The 21,588-nt window shown below is 38.5% G+C and overlaps 1 protein-coding gene across 3 annotated transcripts in view; it reads left to right on the top strand.

Annotated features, from left to right (window-relative positions):
• Positions 1-21,588, top strand: part of FBXW7 (F-box and WD repeat domain containing 7) — a 180,081-nt gene that overhangs the window by 46,290 nt on the left and 112,203 nt on the right. Inside the window, exon 1 of one of the 3 annotated variants that reach the window (XM_048303626.1) lies at positions 516-780. The exons of 1 other annotated variant lie outside the window; for it this stretch is intronic. In XM_048303626.1, coding sequence (XP_048159583.1) covers positions 625-780 — 156 coding nt within the window. In that variant the 5' untranslated portion in view covers positions 516-624. Of the gene's footprint in view, positions 1-515; positions 781-21,588 lie in introns of those variants that run through there. One more of the 3 variants, XM_048303628.1, reaches the window with a different exon arrangement.

Below are 21,588 nucleotides of genomic sequence, written 5' to 3'. Positions count from 1 at the left end.
CAAGTAGTCAGTCTGGGAGTGTAGCAGTCAGACGTTGTCACCCCCGTGTGTAATTGGAAGGTCCTTTTCCAGCAGAGGCGTTTCAGCAGGTTGGCAGCCCCCAAGGTGTGCAGGCAGGCAGGCACCTGCTCTGTGCTGTGGCGTGGCGGGTCCGTGGGCGAGCGCGTGGGGCTGTGCGGGGTGGGGCGGGCGGCTCTGGGCTGGCACAGCCTCCTCTGGCCACGGCCCAGGCTGGATAGGCTGCGCTGCTGGGGAGGGCAAAACAGACTGGAAGTGACAAGAGCCAGTGAAGGAGTAGTCAGCAAGCAGTTTGGAGAGATTGCCATCCCTGAATTTGCTCCTCTCTTAGACAGCTGTCTGTCTTTACAAAGCAGCTTACTTTGCAAAGAGGAGCAGAGGGAAAAATGTACCCCTTTTTTATATGCGAGGTATTACTTGCTGATGAGACTGGCTGACTTTTTTTTGAGAAACATTCCTTTTTTTTTCTTTCTTTCTTTTTTTTTCTTCCCTCTCTGTTTAGCAGTCTTAATTTCAGCCAGGAAGCTGCAGAATGAGGCAGCTGGCCAATTTTGAGTGTTTATGGGACAGTACTGGTCCCAATTTCTTTAAGAATAAACTCGTCTGATGAGCAAGTCAATGTGTGGCTGTGGCTGCAGCATTATTTCTTCTTTAATGAAGAGGCTGGGCTGTTCGACCTGCTGCTCCAATCTTCTATCTTGCAGTCATACATCAGAGCAGTTGCAGAGACTATCCATTGAATGTCTCAATCAGCCGAAGAAGGTAATTATATTTTTAATTTTAACTATACCATTAAAAGGATGCTGTATAATTTGGATTTACATGATAAAAAGAAAAATTTCAGATATTTTTGGCAGTTTTCTTGACCTTGAGTAGCTATCCAATATCATTTTGCCATTATCAGGTTGTGTAGCAATAGAAATGTGCTGCAGTAATTGATTTTGTAATAGGATCAGGTGATTTACTGGATGCACTGACAACCACTTGCTTGCTTGTTCTGAAACGTGGAGCACTCTAATGGATGTTTTGATTGCAGCCTCGAGTTGCTCTGAAACTGCTAGATGCTCAAAGATGTAACATCTCGTTTGCCAGCCTGTCCCCTTTCCTGATGGCCACTTAGAATACGTTAACACATATGCTTTATGCATTCCTCGAGAATTTGGTCCATGCTAAACGTAGTCCAAGTTTGTGCCTAGAGGAGAGTACAGAACAGTTCTTTATGGGTTGCTATTAAATGCTGGGGATTTTTTTCTGTTAATATGTTATACTTTGGAAGTAGAAATCTGGCTCTAATTAGAAAACAAACCAAACTGAAGTAAACAAAAACCATTCCATATCAGAATATGGATTTTACTGTAGAAAAAGCCATTAGGAGCTGTGATCCAGTGAATTAAATTGGGGAGCTTAATTGGGTCTACTTTTTGAATCAATTTGTTTTAGGCTGATGAAACATGTTGTTAAACTCCAAGAGCTTTCAAGATACATGGTACACCATGCATCTGCAGTTTAACTGGAGAGTAGTATAAGTACAAAGTGTGTTACAGTGAGTATTAATAGCTTGTATCTAGTTCTTTTTACTTTCAGAAAAGTCATAAGTCTTTATCCATTATTGTGAAAGAATGAACTTGCCCTTTTGAGATCACCATTATGTGCCATAATCATATAATAATGAAAACTTAAATACAAAAAAACACCATTGAGGTATTAAATGGATTTTCATTGCTGTTGTGCCTATTTTGGAGTGAAAACTGATAGGGAAAATATTACATCAGGAAGTAGAAATGTCTCACAGGGACCTTGAAGTAAGAAACAGTCAAAACATAACTTCATTAGGCTGAAGTTTAGAGGATGACACTTGCTTTGGCTGGAGGACATCAGTATGCAGTGTACAGTAGGAGATTGAATAACTAATACCTAGGATCAAACACGTAACAATTTCTCAACTGATCGTATGTGCAGTGATTTCAGTGGCCTGAAGTAAATCAAGGTGGCTGGATTAAAAATGGTTGAACCTGATTATTATTAAACTAAACTGGAAAGCTCCTTCAGCCAATTCTTGATAAAAAACAGTGAGCAGGAAACATATGATTTAAACCAATTGATTTTAGTTTTGTTTTCCATTTATACCTCAGTGAAGGTAACTAAAAGAAAATTGATTGTCACTCATTTATTTTATTACATCTATTTATTTATAAAGAGAATATACTATTGCCGCGCTTGCTCCTGTTGTGTATGGCTTGACATTCGTATTCTTATTGGCTGTTTGATTTGGGTTTGTATTTACATTTTTTTGTGTTTGTTTTGGTTTGGTTTTTTTGACATTGTGAAATGAGCATGAGTCCCTTTGTAGAAATAGGTTTCTATCTCACCAGCTTACACATGTAATTCCTATCCTTACACACCCAGATTCCTATTTCTCCAGTGTACAATATGTTTTTTCAGTCTGGAAGAACTGGTCATTGTGTTGGAGTAGCAGAATGAGCCCAAGAGTGTTTTTTGAACCTGGAGTAGTATTCAAAGGTGTTGATGGTGTTAGGGGATAGCACTTCACTGAGCTCCAGTTGCAGGATTAACTTAGTGATTATTGAGTTTAGTGATTTGACTTTTAAAAAGGTGCATGTGAAGCCAACAATCTCACAGTGTTTCAGCTATTTATTTTAAATTGCCTTAACAGGCAGTAGGAAACACAGCTATTAGCTTAAGAGAGAGAATAATTAAAAATCACTTCCATTTAAAGAAGTTAATGTGATGAGAAAAATAAGCTTAAATAGATTGCTTTTACTTTGCTTTTATTTTTATACATCTTTTTCAAGGTTAGTTTTTACTACATGGAAATTTTGCTACCATAATGTATATCATAAAAGTATTTGCAAGAAAGTTGATGTGATCTGCTGTGTTTTGAATTCTAAACATGATGATAAAGAGCTAGGGGATTAAGTTCTGAAGTTCAAGAGAAAAATCTGTGTAAGTCAGTGACAAAAGTAGTTGAAAAGAATTACATTTTTCAGAGAAGGCAGATAATAAGCTCTTTTGTAAAATGGTGTTTTGTGTGCAAACTTGCACTTGAAAACATACAACTGTGTGAAACTGTAACTAGGGCAGGGAAGAGAAAAGAGTTATTCTATGGAGAGTGAAATGTTTCTGAAATGGCACTGAATAAATATGTGCTGCAGGTACTGTTGCATTAGGGGAGCAGAAGGAGTAATAGAGCTAATTGAATAGTAGTATCAGTAGTGTTGAAGTTGTATTTAGCAGTCTAAAAGTTCAACTGGAGACTCACCAAAATGCCTCTGGCGTGTGTCGGTGACCCTTGGGTAACACAGTCCAAGGTGCCCCTGCCCATGGCCACCCACTGTGTCCCCTGTGTCGCCTCCCAGCTCCCGCCCCACAGTCACATCCGGGTGGATGGGACAGCTGGTCCTTATGTGCAGCAGCACTTTTATTTTAGGTCCTGGCACCTCCTGGTGCTCTGGTGCTTAAATAACAAAAGCCTGCACTTTGCCAGATTTAAAACGAGTGTTTCTGTCTTACTGTTCAGCCAGAAGATATTTGTAGTGGTAGCCACTACAATAGCCCTGAATAGGATTTGTTTTCTAAAGAAATTGTCATGAGAATGAGACTTTGAGCATGTGAATCATCGAGGTAAACATTATAGTAAAATGGTATCTTAAAATCACAAAGAAACTGGCTTTGTCTTAAATGGTACATTCACTGTTGAAAATTAACCTTGGTCATTAGGCTTCAACATTTGCAAAATTGGTTTAATTGTGCACACCATCTAGTGAGACAATTTTGTAGACTTAAAATATTGTATGTTTAAAGTGTCTCCCAAAGTGTCAGCAAAAGGAATCTTCTAACAAATTTGATGCCTTTATTAAAAAAAAACCAAAACCAACCAACCAACCAACCAAAAAAAAAAAAAAAAAGGATCAAGATAATTATATCCATTTTATAAAAATTGGTGCTTCTGCTTACTTTTTACCTGTTTTAACAGAACCTGTGGAAGTGTTTCGCAGAGAAATACTTGACAAAATGATGTCTTCTGGAAGCTTTTTCAGCTGTCAAGTTTAATTTGATTTTCCTGAAATATCATAGTACTAGGTTTTTGTGTGTATGTGCTGTTTTGCATAACCATACCAGCTTCTGTGGAACCCAGAACTGTTACTGATTGGTCACAAGCATTCACAATAGGAGAAACCCCATACTTTTGTTTACTGATCTCCTTCCAAAAATACAGTGGAAAAGCATTGCTATTTTTGAACGCCTGTGTAGCTACAGACAGAAGATAATGATCTTCTAAACTGGTTTTCTCGCTCTGCCTGACCTTCCAGATCAGTTGAGGGTTTCTGCATCTGATTACTTAATGAGGAATTGACCAGATTGATTAATAGCTTCCCCTTCCACTCCAGGTGATTTCAGTAGGAACAGATAAATACTAGGTTGCTGGCAATTGCAGATTGTTTTAGGGTCTCACCTAAACCTAACTTGACTTAAGTCCAGAATAAAATAATGGGACCATGGAAATGGATGCATGACATATCTTGCTCTTCAAAATTTGTCAGACATGCTTATTTTATAAGAGTGTAGTTGTCTGTATTCTTGCATTTAAAGCCCTCATCTTAAACTGGAAAAGTACCAATAGTGGAGAAGGAATATGAAAAAAAAGGAGTACTGTGTGAAGTTGAACGAAGACTTGAGAACGCTAAAGATTGGATATTAAGGGGAGAAGCAGTAAGTTATAAGGAACTAGAAACAGGCAGGTGTTTTATTTGAAGGTGGAAAACATTGCTGTAAGCCACTTTTTTATTATCTATATATGTATGAATCTTGCCCAGCTGCCAATCACAGATTCTGTTTTACTTTTGCAGATAACATGCAGTGTGTATGCATTTATACACATGGACAAGTGTTATAGTTGGGATTTGTGTTTTCTTATTTGTTTCATGCTGCCCTCCAAATTGGTATCATTAGAAATTTATTATGGAATCTGAATGTCAGGCTTCATCCTCTAAGAAATATAATTTGTGATCATAATTCTGCATTTTAGATAGGAGTTCAGATGTGTCTAAAGGGAATCTGGTGACTCCCACATGGCTAAATTTAGCTCTGCTAAGAATAATGTTTAAACCGCCCCCCCAAAATAAAAATTAAAGTATTCTTTTCGTAGAATGAAATGAAAATATCAGTCTAGATATACCCAATTTAAAAAAGAGAACAATTAGGTCTTTTTAGGTCAAAACCTTTAGTAAATTTAAAGTTAATTCTTCTTGTAAATAGATTTTTATCTTTAAATGCTGTATTGTACAGATGCTGAAGACTGAAACTCCTGTTTCTTATGGAGATACCTACTTTCCCTGTTTTTTGTATGGTACAGCAAAAGCAAGGAACAAGTCATGAAGTATTTCAGCTAGCCAAGCAGATACGGTTTTTTGCAGCTTATTTGGTTGTGCCATCTTACGGCCACTTTGTGTGTTAAGAGGTTAGTGTAATTACAACTGGAGAGAGAAGACTTTGCTAAATTTTGAAGTATGATGGCCTATGATTTTTATGAAAGAATGATGATTTATAGGGTGGTTTTTTGTTCATTTTAAACTGGTCCTTCTCAGCACAGGTGGGCTGTTCTCTCTGCCAGCAGCTTAACAGTGAAGGAGTCTTGCAGGCCTAACGGGGAGAGACTGGAGGTGCATGGTGTTACATGTTCAGAAAAGGAGTCCTACTGTAATCAGAAGGGTAGACATGGTAAAATGGCCTGTGAATACTCCGAAGAATAAGTTTAAATAGCAACAGACTTCTGAATAATTGGGCAAAGAACATTTCTTGGTGGTATTTGAATGTGGAGATGGTGGTAAGAACATAAAACCAAGAGGGAGGAAGCCTTCTGTGTGTGGGAGATGACAGACTATGCCGAGGAACTGAGCCAGGGGAAAAAGGACATACAGATTTTTAAGGTTAGAGGAAATATTGTGGTTATCTACTCCGACCATCTGCATAGCACAGCACAGGGTTGTACCCATGCTGTAACCCCAAGATGGAGGTTCAGTAACAGTATTCAGCATTCAGAGCTAAATCGTACTGCTCATTCTTTTGATTCAGACTGTTCTCCCCACAAAGCCCTAATCTAGCACTTGTTGCATTGTCATCTATTAACTCTAAAGATCCTATAGTAGTATTTTGATTTTCCTGGGTCTTTATCAAGCTAAAGTAATTTCTGTCTTTTCCTTCAGTACATAATTTTTTTCCTGTTGGCAAAACAGGAAAAATGATGACAACCTAGCAAACAGTAACATTTTGTGGTAAAATGTTATTACTGGCATCAATATTGTCATTATCAGAAGAACAGCAGTGTAAGAGACAGCAAAACCATTGCACTGTCCTCCTGCTCAAAGCAGAATTTAGAAAAAATCAATTTCAGAAATAAATGAGATTTCCTAAAAGTCATAATTGGGATGGTTTACCAGAATGGTACACTTTTTCTTCATCCCAACAGGCTGACGTTGCAAATTTTGATTTGAGTACAATTGCTTTCTTAGAAATGCTATTACAAGTGCTACACCACACACAGTCCTGTTAATAGTATTAAAGACTATGAGATTCTGGGGTTCAAATTAAGTGTTGTCAATTTTGATCAACTTTCCATATAAAATCTTAGTAACTCTCCCCCCTGTTCCCTCCTTCTCCAAGGTTGCATTTTACTCATTGAATTTCACAAGGCAGCAATGAGCCATGGAGAGGGAAATGTCATCACAGCAACAGAGAGCTTCAGGTTCTTGAGCAGTAATATCACTGGAGCAAAACTGAGTTTGTGTGCTTGGCTTGGCTGGTTTGAAAGGCCCTCCAAGAAACTTCTTACCTACTAGTTCCTATGAATATTTGTTTTTCTAAGTAGTAGACTTTACTTATTGTGACTTTGTGCTGTGACTTAGAACTTGTTGACATTCAACCTTGGGAGATGGTGTTCAGGGACACATAAAGAATAAAACACGTGGTGTGAACTGTTCTGGTCATTCTTGCAACACTTTTCTGAAAATATCTTGCACCCTTGTAAGCCAAATGCTATGGTCTGCTCATTGTTTTGGTAAAGTAATTGTGAAGACTTTGTTTCTTGTAGATTTTGTTAAACTTCTGTTCTGAAGCTTTTAAACAATTGTTTCCTCAGTACTGTTTTTATTTCAGTTTTCGTGGTGTTTTGTGTGTTACCTTAAATACTTTTGCAGTTGCACTGTAGTGCAAGACAGAGAAACAAACATCTCACATATTGACATGTTATGCTCTTTGTATTTAATATTAGAATTAGAGTATCAATTTAACAACTTCTTCTCCACAGAGTTCAAGAGGTTTTTTTTTTTAATAAATACATATAAGTTTTCTTAATTCCGTAGGAAGCCCCTTTTTCCTTTATCATCCCTGTTGAGATGTCACTGATGATATTGTATTGATCCACTAAAAAGATTTGTGGTAAAGCTTTTTACTTGATGTAGGCTGTCTTTTTAATTACAGCTGTGCCGTATGCTGCACAGAACTCTGTAGTTAGGGTTGTGTCAGCACTTACATATGAAATCTCTCATTTTTATCAGCGACTTAATGCTGACAATAATGCTTTGAGGAAAAGCATAGCAAGATCTTAGCCTTCAGGGTGAGTCAGTAAGAGTTCACTATATTAAAAACTATTCAGATAAATCTGACTTAATGAAAGGTTATATAACCTCTTTTACACACAGACTCACTATGTGTGCTTACAACTACTGTTTTAAAATTATTTTTTAAGGCTTTTTTCCTTACTTGAGGTACTGCCATTCAGCATCTAAAAAGCAGCGGATTTCAATGCTCTCTTCCTCTGGGACTCTCTAAGGGACCTACAGCAGTTCTTGAACCTGCCTGCCTCTTTGTCTTGGTTTCGCCCTGCCTCCTCTTCCCCTTCTCCCAAGCCTGCAGTTACTCTGACTGAAGGACCTAGCAAGAATGAAGGATGGCTGTCTCACTGGTGTTGTGTTTTTGTACTTACCAAATGTTTGATCCCACGTGAGAAAGAAGTGTTTGCAGAGGGGTATTTTCTCCTTATTTTAGAAATGTAAAGCAGCTACTGTAAAAGAATGTGTCTCATACTACAGACTGAGGCTGTGGTATGCTGGCTCACAGCCCAGAGCACAGAGCTAATCATGGGAGCCTAAATGAACAGGATTGATTTGGTTTTTCTCTAATGGTGGTAGTGAGAGTCCCTACCCTTTGTGGGAAAGGGAATGGCTTGAGCACTCAGGGCTGGGTTCAGTTCCTGCTTGTACCTGCAAGGGTGTAAGTGCTCATCTCTTCCTTTTCTAGAAGAGCACTGAGAAATTGTTCGAGTGGGGGCATCTTCCATCTCTGTTGTGGTGTGTAGGCCACTGTGTGATTAAGGATAAGGAGAGAAAGGCAGAAGGAATATGATTTTGCAGGCTTAATATACTTTCCCCTGAGTTTGGCGAAGAGATGCCCGAGCACCAGGGTCTGCTCCCTGCATTATTTCCATGTCTCTCCCAAAAATTTAACAACTATATGGAAAAAGCAGGACTACACCTAGGAGCTGATATCCTAGAATCCATCATCGCTTATGTTGTTCTGTCCTGATGTCTTAGAATGCTGTAGTGAGGAGAAAGAAATGCTGGTTTGAATCTCCCTCATCAGATTTTGCTCTGATAATGCAGATGTGTCTTTTTTCATTTCTCCTCTAACTGATCCTGACATACAGACCTTATGATGTTTTGATTTTTTTTCCTTTGTTTGTGGTTTGTGGGTAGGTGTCATCCTGGTCATCAGGCCCTCCTGGGATGGGAAAATGCTAGAGGGAAAAAAAACATATAACCAGTACACTCAACTGTCAATGAGAACAAAAAGTGAAAAGAAGAAGGAAGAGATGTAATGCTCAAAAAACCTAAATTTAAAGAGTCAGAGTTGTCAGAGTTCAAAGCACAGCTACGCTACATTGCTACAGATACAAGTCTGGATTTCACAGGAACTTGCTATCACAGTTAAGTTCATCATAGCTGACTTTGCTGGGCAGGCCTCTGACAGAATCACTCTTTCACCTGTTTGTTGCTAAGATAAAGGAGTTCGCTATGAAATGTACATACATACCATTGCATCGAGCAGTCTAGAAAACATGTGTAAATACACCTTGTTTACATTCTGTGGGCATGTTGATGGACCCTGAGGGGAGAAATTGGAGTGTGAGACTTGTAATGCGGGAAGAAGTTGGGTTCACAAAGTAATGACATTTTTGATTCTTTATTTACCTTTCACTTTTTCAAAGCTCTTTTTCAGGGAAGTGTATGTAATAAACATCACTTTATAAATGGGGAAACAGACTCTGAAAGTGAAAAAGATGAAGGTTTTTCTTCAGGCCCCTGGCAAATCTGAGCATGGAAACAAAATCTCCTCAGAGTGTATTCAGCAGTTTTCCCACTAGGTCACATTTTCTCCACATAGTATTTTCTTTGTGAGAAAAGCACAGAGAAAAGTCTCAAGTGACTGCAAGATGGCAAAACATTTGTAGGGGTATTCCAGGTACCTTAAAAACGTGATCCCCATGTCATGTAACTGGAGAAATAAGGCACAAGGAAGATAGTGACTTGCGGAAATTCTCTCATCTGGACTTGGGATAAAAATCAGAACCGTTCCCTACCTTTTTAACACATTTAACAAAATGGTCTCTGTAGCCTCTTGGACCTTACTGCTTCAGTTTCTTTTGTGCCACATCTTCACAAGTACGTGTGCAGTGTCTTTGCCAACGGTTGGGAACTGTGTGCCAACTAATGCAGCTGTCACTTGATTATTTTTTTTTCCCCCAAGCTTTTTGGCTCCATCTGCTTGCCTGGTCACTTCCATTGTTTGCTTTCCATTTCCTACTGTGCTGCCTCCCAGATGCATAGTTGTCAGTAATAGTCAGTTTGTGCCTCTCCCTGCCCCCAGTCTCCCCAGAGGATGCAGATTACACCTTTCCTTCCTCTAAATGCTTATGCCCATACTCACAATTCAGGATGGAGTGTAGAAGAGACTTCCTGAACATGTCATAACTAATGTATACCAAAGCATTTTCCATCTGCTTTCCACCCACAGCTACAGCTATTTCCCACAGTATCTGTAGTGACAACAAAATATTTTTCTTGAGCAGGTTTTGGTTAAGTGGCTTAAATTGAAGAAGAAAGGAAACAGCTAGACAACGTGGACCGAAGGATAAGTGCAGGAGCTGGGAAAGGAATTCTGTAATTTATTTATCTTAAAGGTATAACAACCCCTAATTTTGAGTGGTAGTTTACTGATGGAAGATTGGTCACTAATTATTTTTTCTACTTGGAAAGATCCCTTGCATATCATGGGCAATTCAAGATGTTAAAATGTGCAAATCATGCACATTGCTAAGTTAGTGCAGAGCATCACAGTTAGTGTGATGAGCCAGCTGAATTTGAAACAAAACATGAACTGGCAAACCACTTAGCCTCTATCAAGTGAACTATATGGAAAGATTCTACCTGCTGCTTATGCATGTTTGAGGCTCAATTTTATTTATTTATTTATTTTAAATATCTGTATGTGTCTATATATTTACTTGCAGTTGATTTGGTGTCAATTTTTGTTTGGGAGCTCAAGAAAGCAGCAACAACTGGCAGTTACAAACTGATTAAGTTTTGCAAGTTTTATTGGTCAGAGAAGTTCTTTGTTCCATTGTTGTAACCAAGATTTTTTTATCTTGCTTATGTGTACATACACACTGCCTTTTAAATTTCTCATTAAAAATTTCTTAGGATCAAATGAGTGCACTGAAACCTGTACACGGGTTGATTTTTAAGTACTTTGTATATCTTGGTTAACATTTTGCACATTTGGCACTTTTTCCTTCAGAAGAAGGAGTAGTTAACATGTATTTGCTGTACTCTATCTTTGTGGAGTTTCTAAATGCATTGAATTCCAAGAGAAAATAATAAAGCTGCACATAAGGATATTTGTTAGCCTGAGGAGAAAAAAATAAACTACCTTCCAGGTTGATTCTTACTAGAAATGCAGAGGTAATCTTTTCCAAACTGAGAAGAGTCTGGCCATTTGGTGACTGTACCTTCCACTGGGGACAAACTTACAGAAGAGGCATCCTTCTTTATGAAGAACATAATGATTTTTTATGTGTTTCAGTGTCAAAGTCTTCCTCAAACCTTTTTTATGCAACACATAACATTAATCTTATCACTATTCTGTATTGCTGGTATGGTTACATTAATTATTTTTTCCTCCCAGTAGTAGTCCACTTTCAAGTTTCTTGTGGACCTTTAATTTTGTAAATAAAGTAAAATAGCAGCCTTCCATCTGTGAAAAAATGTAGGCAAAGAAGTATAGTGATTTTTGTTGGAAACTGTAGTTAATTGTTCTGAGCTGTTACATTGACTCAATGACCCCACAAAGGTAGCAAAAATCACTTGGGTTATGGAATGTTTCAGATCCTTTATGATCCCATGGCATCTAAAACAATCCCCAAACAATTTCCTCACTACCACCAAAGGAAAACCAGCCGTGAACCCTGTTCTGAGAGAGCAAAGATGTAAAATGTGTATTAATATATTAGAGGTATTAGCTCATTTTATGGCAGGAGGTTTGATTGCTGTAAGCACAGGAAGACAAATCTTGGACCTTAGTTGTTGCATCACAGCTAGTGCACAGAGTGGCTGTTTGTGAAATAGTGAGTTGCAGAAATGCTAAAACCCAGTCAAGAATCCATCAGATTCTTGTAACTTAAGGAACAAACTCTTAGTTGTCCTCTCTTGTCTGCTCATGTAGAAAATCACACTTTCAAAATTTCTCATGTATGCTAGATTTCCACTTACTCAGTGAAACCGATGCTATTCCAGCGTGTGTAGCTGACGTTTGATTCTCAGAATTAAAATTCTAAGTGTAGGAATTACGGAAAATAATGCACAGTAGCAGTACCTGCTTATGGGAAGAGCTGAGAAATAAAGAAGTGATGGCAATTCCTTGGCTGTCTGTTACGAATTTATTTTAGCCATAGTCTGAAAAGGTCTTGTGTCGGTACATGTAGCCTTTACACATGATTGTGACTGGTTCCATGAGCAGGAAAATGTAGGTAGCTGACAATTGAAACCTTGTGCCATCACTTGCAGAGGGATGGCTATGGCAAATGTCCTGATGACATATATTATATAAGGTGTAATTAGGTGACAGATGGTGTCAAACTTCACTTGCACTTGTAGTTGGCATAGTTTTTTGAGGAGGGAACAGTAAGGACACACTGCTATTTTTGCACTTTTATTTAGCCACCTCTATTCACAAACCCTCAGATTTTGTGCATTTACTCATGCCATTTGAATGCAACTACACTTTTAGTTTTAAAAAGCAAGTTCTCAGAGGCCAGTTAAGATAGCCTTGATGCTGAGGAAGGCAGGTACACTGCTGTATAAATTCAGACTGCTTTTTAAATGTGTAAGTATACAGTGGTTATTGCATCTTGACAGGCTGTCTATCACAATGGCAGGATTGATATTCCTGCAACTATGAGTCCATTATTTTCCACATTTAAAACTTTCTATGGCTATAAATATAGGCAGGTACTGTTAATATGGGAAGACATTTGTCTCTTTATTTGGTTTATATTAGCAATTGTATTGATGACTGACAAACAGCTTCTGGTATCAGGCAAAAACTGTCACAAATAGAACATTCTATTTAAATTTTGTGCAAGGATTGTAGTACAGTCTTTGCATTTTCTCATTAGAATAAAAAAAAAGACATTATTTTGGTATTTTCTGTGTTTTAATTCTATAAAATTGATTGCTGTCCCAAGGTAATGTTTTTTGTCTCTACTAGTCACAATGAGAGTGCCTGTTGTTTGTAATCTTCTACTTTGAATTTGCTTTTGCTCATTTATTTCATCAATAACTCTCCTTGGATCCCGTTGTTGATCTGTCGTATCAGCACCAAAGGACTTGGCAAAGAGTCCTGTGCAAAGGTAAATAGACTTCTGCAACTTTCACATGATGTGAAACTTGAGTTGGGTTTTAGCAACCTGTACATTTCAGGATCATATACGGATTTACACCAGCCTGTGTTGGGTATGTCAGTTAAAAGGAGTTAAGAGAGATGAACACTCTTTGAAAATACTTCCTTATAAGCACTTCAGCTACTTTAGACATTAGTTAGTCTGATTAGTGAATTTCACTGGCTGACTGGTTTAACATCTTACTTGTTAGTTTCCTTTATGTAATTCTTGTCCTAATAATATTGACAGTATGCTGCAAGGACAATGCTGGTTGGACTCATCTCCATTGTTAGAGAAGCTTTAAATATTATTAAATTAAGGAATTGAGTTCTTGGCCTTTATGACAGTTTTCCTCTTCTTGGTGCACAAAGCCAATTTATCTTGAAGCATAAAATAAACAACCTAGTACTAATGTTATGAAGTGTCCATTTCTGCTTGTTTCAGCTGTTACTAAATATAAAAATTGATATGCTGGAACACTTACTCCTGAGTCGTCGTCTTTCTCCAAGCCTTGCATAATACAGTAAATCAATAATGCACTTTCTTGCCTACAGGCGCTGAACAGATCTGATCCTGTTTACTCTGTATCTAGTAATGAATTATCTATAATTCCTCTAAGACTGTGTAATTTATTCTGCACTTCACGTTTTTTCCCCTTGCTATCCCCTTATGCTTAGTTCACTTCTAGTTTTACACTGCCACATGTACTTGGAATGTACATCTGTTATGATACGCAGCTTCTAACTTCACCTTGCAATTTCTTTTCAAAACACAATTTTTCAGTCACCTCTTTCCTGTGTTGCTGCTTCTAATTTTCTTAAACAGTAGTGGGTGAACTCATAAGGAGCGTATCAATCCCATTGCAAGCAGCTAAATGTATATCTTCTCTCCTTGGTCTGAGATTTGTGAATTCTGTTGAGCAAATTCTGTTCTTTAGACAGTATAAATGATGGACTCCACTGTATGAGAGCCACTTGGCTTATTCCTTCTGGAAAGGAATGCATGTACTGATAGTGAGAGATCCTGGTTGATATTTGTCAAACCTGTACTTGGAGAAGGGACTTTCCCTGTGAAGGACAAATAAAAGCAGCTGCTTTTGGATTTCATGTTTATGTACTGGGCATGAAGGCTACTGGTAACTAATTAGGAGGCGATAATGTGCATATTGAAAAACAAAATCTGGGGTTGTTTTACTTCTGCAGATCCAAAAGACTTCAGTAGACTTTCAGAAATGCACTGAGGCAGGAGCAGCACGGAGCATTTCAGTCATGGGGAAAGTATAGTGAAGAGGATAGAGGTAGTAAGTCAACAAGCAGGAATAGAATCATTTCCTACAGCCTTTTTTAGGATATGTTAGCACTTGGAAAGATATGTCCTTCTTTCTTTGGATTTTCTTTTAAGAGTTTAGGTGGAACTTTTACAGACTACTTTGTTACCATCTTTCACTATCCCTGCTGTTGTTCATTACTACTGAAGCATATGGTCACCGAGTGTGTGGTCACTACAGAAGCAAATAATTGAATGCTCAAATCCAGCTGCAGATGCTTTTCAAAACAAAGAAACTTCTCTCCAGGTATTTTTGACTCTCATTGCATCTTCTAAACTTTAGTAAGTATTTTATAAAATTAACACATTGTCTGCAAGTGTTGATTTTTGAGGGTTTTGTGTTAATGGCTGGATGATTCCAGGTCACTCTTGAAACAGTGTATGGCACTGCTGCTACCAGAACAGAAAAGATTCAGTTGGCATTTTATTTCTTCTACTTTATTACCACTTCTGTGAGTATTAGAAGTCTGTAGCTGTTTCTACGTTCAGCTGTTTCAGCTGTGATCTTTTGCTGCTTGTTGATGGGGATTTGGTAAGAGCAGCATGTATTCCTGGACAATATTACTGCATTTTGTAGATAAAAATTCCTAATTCTTCTACCTTCTAATCTCTTCCATGCATCTATGATCTGCTAAAAAAGAACAAAACCCAAACCACTCCATGAAAACAAATGAAAAGTCAAACACCAAAAAACCCAAACAAACGAAAAAGGTAGGAACGTTCTTGATGATGTTCCATTCCCTGAGGCGTGCTCTAAGTTCTGTCATCAACCTGAACAGTGTAGGAGTCCTGCCCACATGTCTGCATCCAAGGCTCTCCGTGATTGCTTTGCTTTCTTCTTGTAAATAAAAAAATGCTAGAGCAAAAATTTTTCTCTCAGACCTTCTTGGAGGCATGAGTAACAAGAAGTGGTAGCAGAACAGAAGCAGGTACATGTGAATGCAATATAGTGGTAGAAAAACCACTAAAACATTTACCTTTAGAAAGACCCTTTTTTATAGTTCTGGTTGTGGAATACATATGCCCTTGCACAGCACATCTCCTTGAACCCACTGATGATGGGATTATTGATACCTTTGCTTATGCTTTCAGTGTATTTGCAGACTTGTCTTATATTTTGTTAAATTTGTGAGATTATTGGAACAACTTAAGGAAGTTTAAAAAAAACCCCTTTTTAGAATTGAGAGTAAAGTTGGGAGCAAAGCACTCTGTCCAAGTAGTAAATTCTGTGGTAAATTTGCCATCTGCATATAGGCATGAACTTTTTTTTTTCTTCCTTGAAATTATCTCTCCTCATGAGCTTTCTCAGGATATTCACTTTTATAAGTGACTGCTAAAGAAGCAGGAAGCCCATGAATTAGAATAGTGAGATAGGATCTTTCTGGCAATTCCAATTGACCAGTACTCTTTTCCTCGTATGTTTATCACAAAGAAAATAACAACAAAAGAATTTTATCACTTGGAAAATATTTTGCATTTTAATTGCATTTACAGCTTGTTCTCTGATTAAATAAGGGAAGTGGAAGCAGTTCATTTCTACATATCACCTCTATGGTACTTACCATTTCTGAGATGTGTGTTACGTATAAAACTTTGTAGGCTGTAGATGCCACCTACTTCCTAAGACAATGGTTGAGATCCTTGGCTGACTTTTGGTGGGTCTTATCAACATGGGGAAACTGTGGAACAGAACAAAGCATGAATCTGAAGTGAGCTCTTACTACTTTCCCAGGTGAATGTGACTGGGCCATAGTGGGCATTGAGTTCTCTGCCAACTGCATGTTGTGGCTGCATGCTGCCTGCCCTGTGCCCCTGAGGGAGATTATTCACCTCTAATTTGTGTGTGGAACTGCTTGTGTGAGTGCTTCCTAATCTATTTCAGGCAAAACGAATCTGCTTAGCTGAGCCTTTAAACTTGTAAGCTAACCTGGCTCATTCTGACTGAGGCGGATTAGTGATGCTTATGTGCGCAGATACGCCAGGAGATCTGGTTGGATGCAGGGATAAGCAGGTTGGGTGTGGGAGGCTGAGCTTATGCCTCAGGAAGAATGTATGCATGTATGTCTGCACTCCTATTCCTTCCAGAAGTACCTTTAAATAGCTTATTTTAATGTGTCAGGAAGTGTGCTTTGAAAGCAAAATAAATCTTGTGCAGAATAAGCATGCTGGGGTGCTTGCTGAGCACTTGTTTTCTATTAGCTGCTAGTCCTTACCTATTTTAAACTTAATATATGACTGCTTTGTTGCAATTTTATCTAATTCAATGATCTAGGGTTTCCCTATGATGCTTGTTTTAGTTCTTGTATATCTCTATATAAAATAAAAAGTATAAAAAGTTCAACTAATATTTCAGTTTCCACTGGAACTGTATGCACACAACTACAAAGGAAAAAGACCAACTAAATGGTTTTTCAAAAGCGTCTGCTAAAAAACTGCTGACACACTTCTGAAGTTGATTTTTTATATTTTAAAAAAGTCCTGCTAGAAAATCTGCTGAAGATTTCTTCTGCTTTTCTCTGTTGCATGACTAAGAGAATTTCTGTGCAAGCTCATAGAAATCTCATGCTTTTTTGAGGTTGGTAATGTGATCTCTACAAAGTCAACCATTTGTCACTGATGGATGGTGCCTGCATCTGAGTTGCTTGGTATAGATCCATGCTGGGGTATAGATGATGGAGCACTCATCATCCAGTGTCTATTCCTTCACCAGTGACAGAAAGACCTGGTAATGCCCAGCCTGCTCTCCTGCTACTGTGACATTTTCCAGATGTTAGGACTCATCAGAAAAAGTGTCTGGAATGTTTCAATGTTTTGTGAATTTATCACCTGGGACTGGAGAGACTTTGGATCAGACTTTTAGGTTTCCACCTCCTGTCCACTTGTAACAAGTCCTTTAAAACAGGTCCATATCTGTTCAGATATGGTTCAGATTGTTTTTTCTGGTGAGCCTTAGAGCTGAGAGTGGCAGATGTTGCTCTCTGTGTCAGTTTCAACTCCAAGCCAGATGTGCAGCAGCCTTTCTTCACTCTCTCCCTGCACTCCTGAGACTCAAAAATCAAGGAATGCAAGACTAATTGGTCCGTCTGTGAGAAGTGGCTTTGGGCCAGAAGTTCCAAGAAGAACCACAATAAATTTACACTGATCAGTGTTTTTAAAATGGTCAGTTCTTTAGCAGAGAAGTGAACACTGAATGCAGGAGCTGCTGCTGAGAACAGCCATGTTCCTGTATCAGATGGTACCTTCAGTGTCAAAGTAGTTGTTTAACATATTGAAAAAATGTGCCAGAAGTGCCTAAAAGAGCTTGGGGGTTTCAGGTCAGTGCCCACCCATGAAGATGAGATATCTTGGAAACACATATTGATCTACTCACTGCTGATCTGTACATCCCATTGGTGCTGTTACCCCATGTTAACTGCAATACCTTTGAGAATGGCTATGAGCTCTGTCGGAATGGATTTCAGTAGATAAACTCTGCACTATTACAAGTAGAAAATACGTTCTTGCTTGGGTTTGATAAAAGTCACCAGGAAATAAAAGGATTTCTTAGAGCCTAATTTCTTTCCAGGATTCTTACTGAAGAAAGAAAGAAAGAAAATTGGTGTGCTATATATTTCCCAGGTGTCAAGATGATTAGAATGGAAATGTAAATACTTTAAAAAGTTCAGCCATATTTTCTGTACCGTTTTATACTTCATACCTAATCGTTACTTCAGTTGAGCAAATAGCTGACTCCTATGTCTTGGTGACTAAAAAGTGACTTCAAACTTCAGACAGAATGGTACCATTTGTTAATCATCCATGCATCTGAGAACATGGAGGCCCATGTGTAGATTATAAGAAAAATTAAAATAGACACAGACATGAAGGCTGTGAGAGATGACTTGAACTTCATATTGCCTGTACTATATTCCCTTTTCCTCAGTGGAGGATTGGACCTTTTGAAACATGGAGCTATTTAGTGAGAGAGCCTTTCAGTTGCTAAAAGCCTTTTTGGGCTGCTGCAGTGAGAAAGTTACTGTAAGGTCCATTTTGCAGGCTTCAAGCTATGTCATAGGACATAACCTAATCAGCCAGGTTTTCCAGTAAGAACAAATATAAATGCCCTGTTTTTGATGGTGCTGTTGCTATCAACAACCAATGTATTATTCAGAAAGTCATCCAATCTTGCATTCTATCAGTAGAAACAGTTGGAGTGAAATGCAACTGTTTGCAGCTGGACTGTTCCACATATATCACTCTTACATAGTAGTGATAAAACAACATTCTGACTTAGCTTGATAATGGCCTCAAAATTTGCATTAAATCAGTTATTTTATTAATTCTGTTTTTTAACAGCTTTTCTAGGTTAGAAAATTAACAGCCAACCCAACAATGTGCTTTGTGTGTTCAGTGCATCCAGAGCTCTATTCTTTCGTGTCAACAAGGTTTGACTTTTCTCTTGCCTATTGTGTTGTGGGTTCTTGTGGCACTTAGGAGACAAACCATTTTGTCTCACAGATTGTAGATCTCATCTGCTTTGTATTTCCACCTGTTACCAGCAATCTAGCAAATTTCTCCTTCTGAATATCAGTACTTCACTAGGACCTGAGCAACTTCATCTACTTGCTTCCAAAATATGCTGGTCTCCAATATCCATAAGGCAGGTGTGTGCCACGGCAGCTGACCTTTGTGAAACACAATACACCTGATGTAGCAGCTGACTCTGCTAGCACTGTCTTGGAAAGATAGAGACTGCTCTTCACCTACAGGGGTCTTGAAAAGTCAGGAACGTAGATTAGCCTACAGTAAAGGTGGACCAAGGTGGTGACATGGGGGGCTGTTCCTCTTAGCAGCTGCCATTGTTGGGAAGAAACTCTCCTAGCCCTGCATGCCTCTTTCCACATAAGCATGAGAAATGATGCCAACTGTGGCAGACTGGTGGGTTGGTGAGACTCCTGACAGTAGTCAAGTTTATACCTATAATGCTAGCAGTAGAGCATGCTTTGCTTTTACTGAAGAGTACAGCTTCAAGTTTATTAGTAGGTGTTTATTTTGCTGTGGTGTGAGATGTTAATTGGTCCCTAGTCATTACCCATCTCTGATGAAAGGTGTAAGATCTGCTGTCCTTAAAACAATTAATATCTGTCCTTCTTAACCCAGTGCCAGCAACACAATATATGTTAGAGGAAACTGGTGAGATTAAATTGATTTGAGTATTTTTTTTCTGGAATAGGTATGGGGGATTCAATTGATTTGGTGAAGCTCTGCTGGAAATAACCTGTGACAGGATAACAGTAACATGTTAATGTCATCTTAAATGACGTTAGTCACGGAAAAGAATCTCTATATGTTTTTCATCCATTCAAATTGTGATCCCAGTTTCTAATTTTAAATTTGTTTATATTTGTCTGCGTCAGTATCTTTTATTTGGTAGTTCAGGTAAATTATTTGTTAACTGTATATGTGGTCAGTGCTTTTCTGCTCTGAGCATGGCTCTCTTTGCTGCTTGTAGTCACATCATCTTTCCTGCTAGGAAAGTGTTGCAGAGCAGAAACAGGGGATATAGAGTTGATGGTTTTGTAGAATTGGAAAGAAAGTTTGAATGCCTGCCTGACATAAATATTGTAGGCCACCTTACATTCTTATCTACCTCTGGACATGCAAATACAAAAACTTACTTTCCTGGTCCCAGAAATAGCTTGAGCAAAGAAATCTATGTATCTGTAGGTTGTTAGCAGATGCCCTGCTGCTGAATCATACTGCTTAATCAGTTACTGAAATAAGATTCTCAGAGAGCCATATTAAGGGCATTAAATCAATAACAATAATTGCAACCATTTCCATTTCTCCAGTGGAGCCTGCTAAGAGTCTGTTTGGACCAGGGCCAGATTCTTTTAGATAGGCTGGGATATCATCTTCCTTCAAACCTGGCACTCACTCATGCTGTTTGTCAGCAAGTGCCTTGTTCTGCAAGGTCAGATTTTAAATCTAGTGCCATAAAGATTCTCTGTGACACAGAGAACATAACACTTAGGAACCAATGCGTGCTAGGCAGTGTTCTGGAGATATGAGGTTAATGAGAAGGCATTTACTGTTTTTTTAATACCATGTGGAGACTGTAATTGGTTTGGAACTTTTTCTTTTAAATTAGACACCAGAAAAAGGAATGTGTTCTGCTGTGTTCTGGTAGTATGTGACCTTGTTTTACTTATGTCTTTCTACTGATGAAGGTGCTGAAAATGCAGACAAACCAGTGTATTTCAGCAAGTCTGGTAAATGCTGCCTTTATGTTTCTCTTTGTATTTCTTGCTTTTATTAAAAGTAAAGAAGTGCAGATCACAGGCTCTTCAGTATCAGATATTGATGCAAAGGCATTTAACACGTTCATTGACTTTCTGGAAGAAAGTACATAATTTGGAGTTCATCTTTGAAAGTACGGCATTCAGGATGGAAACAGTATTGATCAGCAGATACTGCAAAAATCTGATTTAGCGTTCATGGCTGAGTATTTTATAAGATATGAATTGGGACTGCCAACAGATGGACTTTCTTCATAAATATATATATATTGTTCCTTGTTCTTTTAGAGCAACTTCACAGGAATAAGGCTGAGCCATAGTTTTCCCCACCAAAATGGTAAAATACACCAGTGTTTGTATCTTGTGTTGCTTGCATGTTTTCTACCCCAATCTGACCCCAGCTACCTTTTCTTATGTCAGAGATTTGATTTATAACTGGTGAATAAAACACAAATAAGAAATGGTTTTGTCTATATTGTATTACAGCCTTTTGCTCCAATCTGCTTTAACAATACTGATAGAACTACTTTTTTTTTTTCCTAGCATATAGGACTACATGATAGCTGAATCAGAGAATGGGTCAGGTTGGAAGGGACCACAGTGGGTCATCTGGTCCAACCTCCCTGCTCAAGCAGGGTCATCCTAGAGCACATGGCACAGGATTGTGTCCAGAGGGTTCTTGAATATCTCCAGTGAGGGAGACTCCACAACCTTTCTGGACCATCCATTCCAGTGCATGGTCACCTGCACAGTAAAGAAGTTCTTCCTCATGGTCAGGTGGAACTTCCTGTGCATCAGGTTCTGCCCATTGGCTTGTGTCATATTGCTCAGCACCACTGAGCAGAGCCTGGCTCCATCCTCTTGACACGCTCCCTTCAGATACTGACAGACATCTCAATCATCTCATCTCAAGGCTGAACAGGCCCAGCTCCCTCAGCCTTTCCTCAGAGATGC

The sequence above is a fragment of the Corvus hawaiiensis genome, chromosome 5 (genome assembly GCF_020740725.1).
Source record: "Corvus hawaiiensis isolate bCorHaw1 chromosome 5, bCorHaw1.pri.cur, whole genome shotgun sequence".
Lineage (NCBI taxonomy): Eukaryota > Metazoa > Chordata > Aves > Passeriformes > Corvidae > Corvus > Corvus hawaiiensis.
The sequence above is the reverse complement of the archived record's forward strand: the minus strand, read 5'-3'. Positions and strand labels throughout refer to the sequence as shown.